Genomic DNA, 12538 nt, shown 5'->3' with positions numbered 1-12538 from the left:
ACCCAGAGTGATCGTGGGTCTATGAAAACTGGCCTTTTAGGAAAGGGCAAAAAAAAGGGGGGGGGGGTAGGGGGCGGGCTGGAGGACAGCAGATGGGCACTGCTGGGATGGGCCACGGCCACACGTGAAGAGGCAAAAGACCCAGAAAACCAGGTGGGAGGTGGAAAGGGTCGGGGTCCCTCCCACTGGAAAAGCCCAGAAGAGCTGGCAGCCACGGCTTGGGAGAAGGAGTTAGTTGTGCAATGACTCCGGTCTGGGAGTCTCCGGGCTTGGCTCCCGGACACCAGAAAGGAAACCCCACTGTTTGGGCCAGGGTGGCAGCACTGCGTTTGGTTCGAGGCCAGGCTTGGGATTCAGGGCTGCAGAGCGAGCTGCAGGATATGGTGGGTGCCCGAGGGGGTCGGCAAAGTAAGGCACGGCTGGCAAGGCGCAGAGCTGGGGCGGGTGGGGGGGAGGTCTGGGCTGACTCAGAGACCAAGGGGGGTACAGTGTACAAAGCCGGGGGTGCAGATACCGTGCTGGAAGCCCCGCGCCCTGGCTCTGACGAGGACCCCGGGGACCTGCAGGGCTCCGCCGGCGGCGCACGAGAAAGGGCACCCCCTCCCCAGTCTCGCTCACCTCGAACATAAGCCCTATGAGGACGCAGAGCACCAGGCAGAAGCCGATGTCCGCATGGTTGTGGATGACGAACTCCTGGCTGAAGAGCGGGTAACTTTTCGTCCTCCTGCGGAAAGCCATGGCAGCGGGCGCGCAGCGGCCGGCGGGCCCCGCACCCTGCGCTCACGAGCCGCCGCGCAAACTTGCCCAGCCCCGGCCCGCTCCGCCCGCCGGCCCGCAGCCCGCTCGCCCTCCCGCCAGCCGGCCTAGCGCCCGACAACTTCTGGGGCCCGCCCCCTTCCTCCGCCCGCCCCCGCCCCGCCGCCCGGAACCGCCCCCGGCCGCAGCCCCCTCCCCACTCGCGGCCGCGCTCGGCGCGCCGGGCTCCAGGCGGCCCCGCCCCCGCGCGCTTAACCCTCGCGCCGCCGCGGACGCTCCGGGGGCGGAGCCGGCGAGCGAGGCCTGGGTTCCCCTCGCCCCGGGCCCGCCTCGCCGCAGGCGCCCGCGCCCCGCGCCCCGCGCCCCGCCGCATTCCTGGTGCTGCGGCCCCGCCGGCCCCGCGCGCACGCAGCAGGCCGCGGGGGACGCGGACGCCCGGCCTGTCCTGACCCGACAGGAAGTGGGCCTGGGTTTCCCGGGCCCCGGCGCCCGCTCCTTCCTCCGCGGGAAGGGAAGGCCCGGGAGGCCGCGGGCCGCAGCCCTGGGCGCTGAGAGCGGCGCCCGTTCGGTGGAGGGAGGGAAGCTGCAATGCCGGCCTTCTCGCTGGCCATGGCGCTCTGCATGGAAAATAGATGAATGGACAGTTGACCGAGTGTTCATGGAGAGCTGGCAGGGGCCGGGCACGGTTCATCGTGCTGGGGTTAGGCAGCAAACAAAAAAAGACCCTGCCCTGGGGGAGCCTTGGTTCCAAATGGGGCAAGTGAATGGGTGGGTGCAGTGTTATTTTTTGGTTTGTTTTTTGGTGGGTGCAGTTTTGCTCTCACTTTTGAGACCCTTGCACTCGTGTACGTTAGTTTTACACGTCTTAACCAAAGTCTTCCTTCAGTATTAACTGATCTGCAGAAGTGGAAGAATAAACAGTGAAGGACTTTCTCATTGCAAGTCTCTATTTAGTAGTGTGTTTTTAAAGCCCTCTGGGAAAGCACAAAAAGTATTTTAATAAATGAATTTATATTGGCAAATATTGGATTTATTCCCACCAGTAATGGAGTAAACTAATCACTTTTTAGATGTACAAAAACACAATATGAAAACAAGAACTATCAAATCCTTATTCTTTTATTAAAGTCTATAGTTATTTCACTTCTAAGTAAATATGATTTCTTAAAAACGGTACAGTATGAAATGTGATTTAGACGGGTTCCTAGGTAAATCTTACCTCTTAAGTTTCTTGACTCCTCAGTAATTAGCACACTGCCTTTGGTCTCTAACTTAAAGGGAATGGGAGAGGGAAGCTTGTGTTGGACTAAACTTCATTTAACTTCAAGATCGACCTTTCTTACAGTTGGACCTTGGTGTTATCAAGAATAGAAAGATCAAGAACTCCGGAGCATCTCTCAATTTTCCATCTGAGCTTAAATCAATCAGGAGACTTGGGCTCAAAATAAATGATAAAGATTTATTCAAGGGCCTTGGCGTTTGCAAACTACACACACAATTGAGCAATACCCAGAGTGTTCCTGAAGAGGAAAGAAAAACTGAGGGTTTTTAAAGTAAAAAAATACATTTTTAAAAACATTTTTATTGATTTCAGAGAAGAAGGAAGAGGGAGAGAGAGACAGAAACATCAGTGATGAGCGAGAACCATCACTCATGTGCCCTGACCGGGAATCAAACCATGACCTCTTGATTCATAGGTCAACACTTAACCACTGAGCCACACTGGCTGGGCTAAAAAATACATTTTTGAGAAGAATCAACCCTGCATTCTTAGCCTCTGGAATAGTCATCCCCGAGATCAGCGATTTCCAACCTTTTTCATCTCTAGCACACGTAAACTAATTACTAAAATTCTGCGGCACACCAAAAATTATCTTTTTTGCTAATCTGACAAAAAGAAAAGTATAATTTTGGTTCATTTACACCGGATGGCTATTGTTGTGTTGTCTGTTGTCATTTTTTTAAAGTTAATTTTTAGAGAGAGAAGAAGGGAGACAGAGAGTGAGAAAAATCAAAGTGAGAGCAAAACATCAACTGGTTGCCTCCTACGTGCGCCCCCCCCCCTCACCCCCCACTGGGAATCAAGTCTGAAACCTAGGTATGTGCCCTGGCATGGGAATGGAACCCGTAACCCTTATTGTTGTTTTTAATTTGATAATCTAAGGGGAAAAAAGGTCAACACCCCTGACTAAATAGTCGGGTATTGCATGTTTAAAAATTCTTGCGGCACACCATTTGAAAATCACTACTCTAGATGATGGGGGCTGGACGATGGATGTGGAGTGGTCTGGACGTGTGAATATTCTTTCCTTAGTCCTCCGGGGGTGATCAGAGGGTTATCAGCAGGTTTCATGTATATCCAGGCACTGATGCAGGACTGGAACGATCAACAGGTGGCTCGTTAAAACAAAAATAGAATCCTTTTCTCATACCTCAAACTACTTCATTTTAGTAATTCAGCAGATGGACTATAGTGACTCCATTTTATTTCTCCACTCTATTCCTGAGTATTCAAATTTTCAAACGGCAGCCACATCTATTAGACTGAACCCTATGAAATTGGTTTCATTACAGATCAATACTGGCATACCAGCATTTTAGATGATTCAACCTAATAGCTACCTAGCGTTACCAATAACTATTTGTAAAGGATGCTGTAGTGGGAATTTCTTGCAAAAGATAGGGATGTTGTCAACCTCCTAAGATTAAGAGTTTAGGCTGAAAGTCCTGGGAGACAGGTATTACACTTCCACGTTCATAAATGAGAAACGTGAAGTAAAGGGAATGGCTTATTCTGTGCTCATACTGCTGACTGTCAGCCCTAGGCCCTTTCAAATATTATTGAACAGTTGGACATAGGTTTCTCAGATGCATGGTTTGATACTGCACTACCTGAATCCCCATGGAGGAAGTATTAAATGCCTACTTCAGCCATCACAGCCATCTTGACATTCTAGTTTCAAAACCATCTCCAATCCCAAATGGAAATTAACAGTCCAGAAAAAAATTGAACACTTCACAGAGAACAGTTTGATAAGGATCAAAGGGAGATGAATTATTTCAGAGGCATTTCAAGGGTTAATTTATTGGATTTGGTGACTGCTTTACTATAAGAAACTAGAGGCCCAGTGCATGAAATTCATACATGGGTAGGGTCCCTAGGCCTGGCCAGCGATCAGGGCCAATCTGTGGGGCAACCAGCGGGGTGATCAGGGGGGAGGGAGGGGGCCTGCTGGCACCTGCCTTGGCCAGACTGGTGCTGCCTGCTCATCAGCCGGCCCTGACCCCTGCCACTGCTGCCGGTCACCTCCCTCTGTGGGGCGACCAGTGGGGCAATGGGCGGGGGGGCACTGGTACCCACCTTGGCTGGCCTGGGACCTGTGGGCAGCTCCTGTGTTGAGTGTCTGCCCCCTGGTGGTCAGTGTGTGTCATAGCAACTGGTCGTTTCCACCATTCAGTCAATTTGCATATAGGCTTTTATTATATAGAACATGGGAGTTGGAGGAGACAAATTTTTAGGCCAGCATGACATAAAATATGGTGTGACCATGAAAAAAAATTGGAATGACCAAGAAAGAGTAGGCATAAGAGAAAAGAAGATGACCTGCTTGAGTAAGCTGGGCTTGAGGAGTCACAGGACATCCAAATCAACTCTTTCACAGGTCAGCTGGAAGCTGTGGGATTAGAATTAGGGAGGAAAAACCAGAATGAAAGGTATTTGTGGTCCATCTACAATGGGACTGTTGAAGCCATGAGCTTAAGTGTTCCCCAGTGAATGAGCAAAAAAACCCTTGGTCAACATAATCCTAGGGAACCCCAACACTGAGAAGGGAAAGAGGAGGAAAAGGAAAGGGTGGGGTGGAGGAAACCATGACACATGCATTTCGCAAAGCAGGTTAAGTCAGGCAGGATGAGACTAAGACGAAGCCTCCAGAGGCAGGCATCATGGCCCCTGAGAGCCCACTCTTTATATATATATGTAATAGAAAGTTTCTTTAGAAAGTTAAGGAGGTAGAAGAAGTGAGTAGCAGAAGAAATGGGCTCAGTAAAGAAGTTACAGAGGCAAGGAAGGGCCCTTGGAGTTTAGAAGAGAGGAAGGTAAAGGTAAAGTGCCTGGGGGAAGACAAAGGGGAGGGGAAGGCTGCAAGCTTGTTCCTGGAGGGAGAATGCTGAGAGTCCACTCTTAATTGGACATCAGAATGGGCTTAACACTGGGTAGGTGAGGAAAGGAGGAAAGTAGTCTATTCTTTTAAAAGTTTGGTGAGAATAAGGGAAGTGGATGATGTTTGGAGGTTATAGAAGATCTAAGGAAGGATCTTTATATTTATTTTTTGAGATTGGATCATGTTTGGAGACAGAGAAGAAACGAGAGAGGTAGAGAGAGAGAGAGAGAGAGAGATAGAGAGAGAGAGAGACCGACCAGCTGGCATCTCAGTGGTTGAGCCAGGAGGTCATGGTTAGATTCCCGGTCAGGGCACAAGCATGGATTGTGGGCTCCATCCCCAGCATGTTACTCTCTTATCAGTGATGTTTCTCTCTCTCTCTCTCTCTCTCTCCCTCTCCCTTCCTCTCTGAAATAAATAAAGATATATTTAAAACATTTTTTAAAAAAACTTTTTTTTAATATATTTTATTGATTTTTCACAGAGAGGAAGGGAGAGAGACAGAGAGTTAGAAACATCGATGAGAGAGAAACATCGATCAGCTGCCTCCTGCACATCTCCCACTGGGGATGTGCCCGCAACCCAGGCACATGCCCTCGACCGGAATCGAACCCGGGACCTTTCAGTCCGCAGGCCGACGCTCTATGCACTGAGCCAAACTGGCCTCGGCAAACATTTTTTAAAAAAACTTTTAAAAAAGAGAGAGAGGATTTGAAATACTGAAAGCACGAGAAATAGAGGAGGTCACTGGTGAGACTAAGGAGGAGACTAGAGGGTGACTCCAACAACAGGCAGAAGGAAAACTCTCAGAGACTGGCCAGGGACCTAGGAATGGGTGAGCACACTGTCATGTCTAGAGATGGAGGAGATAATAACCTCCCATGTTTATTTTGCACTTTCTGGTAGCCGTGTGAGGGAGGCAAGACCGTCATTACCAACCCCTTCTTGTAGCTGTTCTGAGACACAGGAATAACCAAGGGCCACATAATGAGTGGGTAACTGAACCAGGACCCAGACCAGCAGGTCAGCACAGGGTTCCCTTTGCCAGAACATACTGCAGCCTTTCAGGCTTCTTAAAGCATGGCCCTGATCAGGTGGGCGCCATCTGCCCCTCTCTGTGTCTGCATTCCCCTGTTCCATATCCCTTTGCTTGAAAGGTAACCATCCTTCAAGAGACAGAGCAGGTACCTCTTGTTTCCCAAAGCTGTCTTCAAGGCACTAGGCTGGAGGCGTGCACACAGCACCTTGTGCCACCTCTCAGGTAGCAGCAGGTTCTCCTGCAATCAGTGTTTGTCTGTGAATTTTACCCCCTTTGGATGGCGTGGCCGTTCGGGGCAGGAATCCACCCACTTGCCCTCATAGTCCAACAGCACTGAGTTTCCCACATGGTGTGTTCTCATCAAGTGTTGGTTGAATGAATGATTAAATAAGATCTAAGAACAACTTGAAATCTATAACCCATAAATGCAAAGGTGCCTTGATTGGCATAAATGTGACCTCTATCCCCAAAAGTGGAGAATGCATTTTCTCACATAACAAGATGTCCTGCATTACTTCATTTCCAGAGATAAGTGATTCGTCAAAGACTAGCGTCTTCATATCCTCCCACTTTGCCCATTGTGTTTGCTTTTGTCTCAGGCTCTTCCCTCATGGTTACAAAGTATCTGCAGCAGCTCCAGGCATTCTATACTTCATTCAATAACCAAAATTCAGACAAGAAGAAGAGGAGCATTTTGAAGTGTGAAGAAATCTCTCCCAGAAACCCTGGAATCTCCTCATGCCTCATTGGCTAGGATTGCATCACATGACCATTCCTAAACCAGTCATTGGCAAGGTGAGTGAAACTGGTGCGATTGGATTAATTTCACCAGGAAGGCATCCTCCGGGGCACTGAAGAGAGTTCCAACCTTTTTTGAAGACCCTGGATACTCCTTGCCAGAACAAAATAAAATCCCAATGGTGCAATTGCTATAAGAATTCTCATGACTGAATGTATGTAATTAATATCTGCAACAAGTGCCAAAGGTGGCTTCTGGAAGCACACTGGAGGCTTAAATGTGAATTTGTCCCAGTGCATCAATAGCTCCCACACTCATGTTCAACACACCCTATGGTGAAACCTTGTTCATCTCTATCCTGCTAGAACTCAAGCTCCAAACACAGGGATCTTTGTTTCGTTTCAATCAACAGTCCCTAGAACAGCACCTGGAATACAGTAAAGTTCAATAAGTATTTATCAACTTAAAGAAATTCCGCTGGCATGAAAAAAGAGGAGCATTGGTGTGGAGAAGCATCCAGAAGCATCGGCACTGTGCTTTTGTCAAGGCTTTTTACTCTATATTTTTGCTTCTTTGTCTCACAGGAGACAAAAAAAAACAAAACAAAAACAGAAAGAAACACAACATTTTTGTCCCAAACAAGCCTTGCTTTCTGCTTTCTATACACTAGGCACATGAGCTTTGCAAAGGTCACAAACCCAACAGTCACTGTGGGAGTGTCTGGCTGAAGGATGGCCAACGTGACAAAGTGGAGTGTTCGTGCGCTGGCAGGCCAGCATATATGTCAGGCTCAAGAGCATCTTTCGCCAAAGGATGAAACTTCACAGCCATCAGATCTTCTTGCCCCCAGTACCACAGCCTTGGGTGGCATCAGTGGTGCACCAAGGGCAGGGTGGTGGGTGTGGCAGCCGTGGGAGCAGGCACCAAGGACTTGCATGATCTGTAAGAAAATGTAAAGCAATAATAAACCACTAAAGGCAGTTCAGTATCCTAGATTAAACCCTGGAACAGAAAAAAGGACAATAGTGGAAATACTGCTAAAACCCAAATAAAGTCTGTAGTTTGGCTCATATCATTGAATCTATGTTAATTTCTGTGTTTTAATAAATGTACTATAGTTATATAAGCTGTGTGAAAGGTACTGGGGGACAGTCTCTGCTATTTTTGCGACTCTTCTGTAAATCTAAAATTATTGTGCAATTGAAAAGGTTTTTAAATGATAAAACTGACTAAATAATGGTCTGCTTTTTTATCATCACCATGACAATTCTAAACAATGTTAATGATAAAAACAAAACAAAACACTTTCCCCTCCCCCAAATCATTTGGTCTAAGTTTTAAGCTATTGTAGTTACTGTTGAATCCTAATACCTATGTAAGGTTTAACTTAGCACATTTTTTATCATTTATTTTTTAAATAGATATTGCAGCATTTTACAGCAAGTTAATCTTAAGAACTCTTATATATACAGTTGACCCTGATATGTGTGGTTTCAGATGCACACATTTGTTTTGAGTAACTTCATATCTAATTGGAATTGTCCACGCTTATTTCCAGCACAGTCATGTCTCCAACCCTAAGAATCTGCCTCTAGCTAAAAGACAGCTGGAAAGAGGAAGAGGGGCAGTGGTTAGAGCCCTCCACTGTCTGGTTCCTGTGCCTTACTCTGCCACTGAGTCACCAGCTGACATGGGACAGGGGACTTGGTTTACTGAATTACTGCCTGTCTGCTAAAGGACAGCAGGCATGGGATCTAGAGCTGGTGCTGGGAGCACTGGGCGTGGAGGAAGAGGCCTTTGTTCTCACCTCCACTCACCAAACCCTTATTAACTGAATCTTGCATTTGAACCAAAAATTTGAAATAATGATAGCACAGTGATTTTTAAAGATGAAGAACCAAAACTTGTTACTTTAATCCTGTCATTCTAGTGACCACTTGTAGCTTGTATTGTATTTACATTTTAAAACAGTGAAACCGAGTGCAAAATGCCGTAATATCATGTGTCATGATGATGTTTTTCATCTAGAGGAGCAGGCTGTTAAAAATGATCAGCTCCACGCCCTGGCTGGGTAGTTCAGTTGGTGAGAGTGTTGTCCTGATACACCACAGTTGTGAGTTTGATCCCTGGTCAGAGCACATACAAGAATCAACCAATGAATGCATAATAAGTGAAACAACAAACTGATCTCTCTCTCTCTCTCTCTCTCTCTCTCTCTCTCTCTCTCTCTTTCTCTCTCTCTCTCTCTCTCCCCCCCCCCATTAAAAAAAATGTTTTAAATGATCAGCTCCATGTATTAAATTAAGTACTAGAGTGAGTGGAATTAAGATTCCAGGTATTATAATCTACCTTAAAGATCATATATCCTCTCCCCTCATTTTAGCAACAGAGAAAGGGAAGTTCAAAAACTTGCTGCAGTTAATAAGGGTTTGGTGAGTGGGGGTGAGAACAAAGGCCTCTTCCTCCACGCCCAGTGCTCCCAGCACCAGCTCTAGATCCCATGCCTGCTGTCCTTTAGCAGACAGGCAGTAATTCAGTAAACCAAGTCCCCTGTCCCATGTCAGCTGGTGACTCAGTGGCAGAGTAAGGCACAGGAACCAGACAGTGGAGGGCTCTAACCACTGCCCCTCTTCCTCTTTCCAGCTGTCTTTTAGCTAGAGGCAGATACCTTCCAGAAGACTAATGCCTGTGCCACCTGACATTCAGATGGGAAGAGGGGAGCGTTTTAAAACAGAGACACAGCTCGAAATAACATTAGAATTGAGTAAACTTCAGTCAGAGTTCCCACAACCAGAAAAAATACTGAAATACAACATTTGGGGGAACAAGGGAACAATTTCAGGCACCCATTTCCACTGAGTCCTCCAATTTGGGGGTTATCTGTTAATGGATGGTATATTGGGAACGTCAGCTGCCCACAGAAATGTTTATCCTTGGTTTTTCTATGTTCAAGAAGAAAGCAATGGTTTTCAGAATAGCATCTGTGCAATTCAATGGGCCATCACATTGAGGAAAATCTCTATAGCAAGAACGTGGTGGAAAGAAGGTTTTTTGGGTAGTGGAGTGGAGGGTGTAGGGGGGATAAATGGAAATGGGAAAAAAATAAATTAAATAAAATAAAGAGGGAAAAAAAAGAGAAAGGTTTTCACGAAGTACTGTTTCTTGACTGCGGTCCCTGGGCAGCTCTCTTAGACAGGGGAGAAAGGTAGACCCATCTTGATTAAATTTAAGCACCTCCCTGTGAGCCTTTGCTACCAGCCCTTGAAATTCATCCTGTCTGTTCCTCAGATAAACAGCCCCATGTTCAGGAGCCATTCACATGTGAATTGTCAGACGTGGACACTATAGGCAACTACTGGGTTCTGTCTTTGCACGGCTTCTTATCATAATAATGTTCCCCCACTAAGCTATAATTGACCTCCTACCACATGCTTGGAAGGATGATGGATAGGTGGATAAATAAATGAATGGACGGTAGGTAGGTGAATGGATGGGAGGGTAGATGGGTAAATAGTGGAATGAGTAGGCAGATAGATATGGGATGGATGGGTGGTTCAATAGATAGGCAGATGAATAGATGGGTGAATGGAGGTTGGAAAGGGGATGGTTGGATGTGTGGAAGAATGGATGGGTGGATGGACTAATGCAGTGGTCGGCAAACTGCGGCTCGGCAAACCGTGGCTCGCGAGCCACATGCAGCTCTTTGGCCTCTTGAGTGTGGCTCTTCCACAAAATACCGGCTCTTCCACAAAATACCGACTTTGGCACAGGGGTCATGAAGTTTCAATCGCACTGTACATGCGCGCCCGCATGTGGTATTTTGTGAAGAGCCACACTCAAGGGGCCAAAGAGCCACATGTGGCTCTTGAGCCGCGGTTTGCCGACCACGGGACTAATGGATCGATATGTGGGAATCTCACCCTGGTCGGGTGGCTCAGTTAGTTGGAGCATTGCCCTGTACACCAAAAAGTTGCAGATTTTATTCCCAGTCTGGGCAAATACCTAGGTTGCAGGTTGGATCCCTGGTCAACCAATCAATGTTTCTTTCTCACATCAATGTTTCTCTCTCTCTTTCTCTCTCCCTCAAATCAAATATATAAAAATATATTATAGGGTGAGAATTAAAAATATGCAGAAATCTTTACCATCTCATCTTTATATTGGTGCCTAAGGTAATTCCACAGTGAAGGATTCTGCTTCACACAGGAGGTAAGTTCATGACCAAAGCTATATTTAAGTTGGACAGAACTCTGTCTTGGGGTAGATTTTAAGGCCCCAAAGACTAGAATCATAGCTTCCCATCTATATGCCTTAGTAATAATTTCATTGTGTGCTATACAGTAGGTGCTGAGTGAATATTTATTGATGAATGAATGAATGAACGAATGAATGAATTTTAAAACACAAGGAAGGCTCTCCCTGACCCTGGAATTGATCCCCTCATTCTGATATTTGGTGCTTATATTCCAACATTAAAATTTCATTCCTTCATAAATCAGTTATGTACCCAGAGAGTGTCCAGTTATGATGCAAATTATTCCTGGATGTTAAATGCATTAAACCTTTTCCATCTGTTGTTTCTTTAGTGGGAATTAGCTGGCTGCATTGCTCTCTCTTGATTCTTTGCTGATGAGGTTGGCCATGGGGCAAGTCCAGATGTTTCTGCGACTGGGCTGGAGTTCGAAAGGGCCTTTACAGTAGGACACTGTTGTGAGGAGGGACCCAGACTCTCCTCTCTCCTGACCTTGGCAGCTGGCCCCTGGCCACACCACCTTCTCAGCAGCCTCTCCTGACACGATGGGACTTCCTCGCTTTGTCCCACAGGTTTCTGTCAGCTGGGCAGGGCACTGAGGAGGGGAAAGAAATGAAGTGAGAAGAGGAAAAGTGACAGCAAGAAAGCATGAGAAGAAGGGAGACACAGGACAGTGAAGAGCGAAGAGAGAAAAAAGAGGAAATGAGGCTGAATATGGGCAGGAGGTCGATTGTGTTTGCAGCCAAATGCCTCTAGTAATAGTATCATCATCATCTCGCCTGAACAGGTGTGCAAAGACTCCATCTAATCATTAAACAACATGAAAATGGCAGGCGTTTCTACCGGCCTCCCCGGAAATCTTGGCAGAAGCCGTCAAAAGGCCCACGCTGCTTCTGAGATGTGATTTTTAATAGTGTAGACTGTACTTTTTGATTGGGGTTGGGAGAAAGAGGAAAAGGGCATTGATTGTGCTTTAAAAAAACACAACATTTTGAAATTCTTCTCTCCAAGTGGGTTTTGCCTTAGACCACACTGAGCTCCTTTGAGTAGCGAAGTCAGCATGAGCCATGGTCTGGGGCTGCCAGGAGTCCTCGGGCCACACTAAGGCCCTGTGCCAAGGGTCCATGTCTTTGAAATAGGCCCCTCTGTTCCATAGCATTATTCATAGCTTCTATTCCCCTCCTGCCGTGACCTCAGTGTCCCTGTGTTGCACTAAGACGTCTGAAGTGTGTGATTCAAGCAAAGGGCATTTTGTTCCCGGCTGAACAAGGCTCCGGGAGACCGGCAGTGCCAGAGACAGGAGTGGGCACCGTCAGTCCCGGAGCTAAAGCCGGGCAGTGTGCAAGATCCTCACGACAAACAGCACCTTTCCCCGGGAAGGCAGCCAAGGCCTGGAGCCCTGCGTAGGAAATCCCCCGCGAGAGGCCCTTCCTGAGCACCACAGAAAATGGTTCTTTTCATAGCCTCTGAGTCCCCTTCCTTTCCAGCCGTCAAGGCCCCATCACAGACCCTGTCCTGGCCCTCCGCATGCTGTTCACATGCCAAGCGCCCCCACCCAGGCTCCTCACGGCTCCTGCACCTTCTCCTTG

The 12538-nt window shown here is 47.2% G+C and overlaps 1 protein-coding gene across 2 annotated transcripts in view; it reads right to left on the bottom strand.

Annotated features, from left to right (window-relative positions):
* Nucleotides 1-872, bottom strand: part of TRAM2 (translocation associated membrane protein 2) — an 83346-nt gene extending 82474 nt beyond the window's left edge. For both annotated transcript variants that reach the window (XM_036317364.1, XM_036317365.1), the window contains exon 1: nt 619-872. In XM_036317364.1, coding sequence (XP_036173257.1) covers nt 619-738 — 120 coding nt within the window. In that variant the 5' untranslated portion in view covers nt 739-872. The remainder of the gene's footprint in view (nt 1-618) is intronic.
* Between the last annotated feature and the right edge of the window lie 11666 nt (nt 873-12538).

Source organism: Myotis myotis, unplaced genomic scaffold, assembly GCF_014108235.1.
Source record: "Myotis myotis isolate mMyoMyo1 unplaced genomic scaffold, mMyoMyo1.p scaffold_m19_p_7, whole genome shotgun sequence".
Lineage (NCBI taxonomy): Eukaryota > Metazoa > Chordata > Mammalia > Chiroptera > Vespertilionidae > Myotis > Myotis myotis.
Note: the sequence above shows the minus strand (reverse complement) of the source record. Positions and strands in the feature narration are given on the sequence as shown.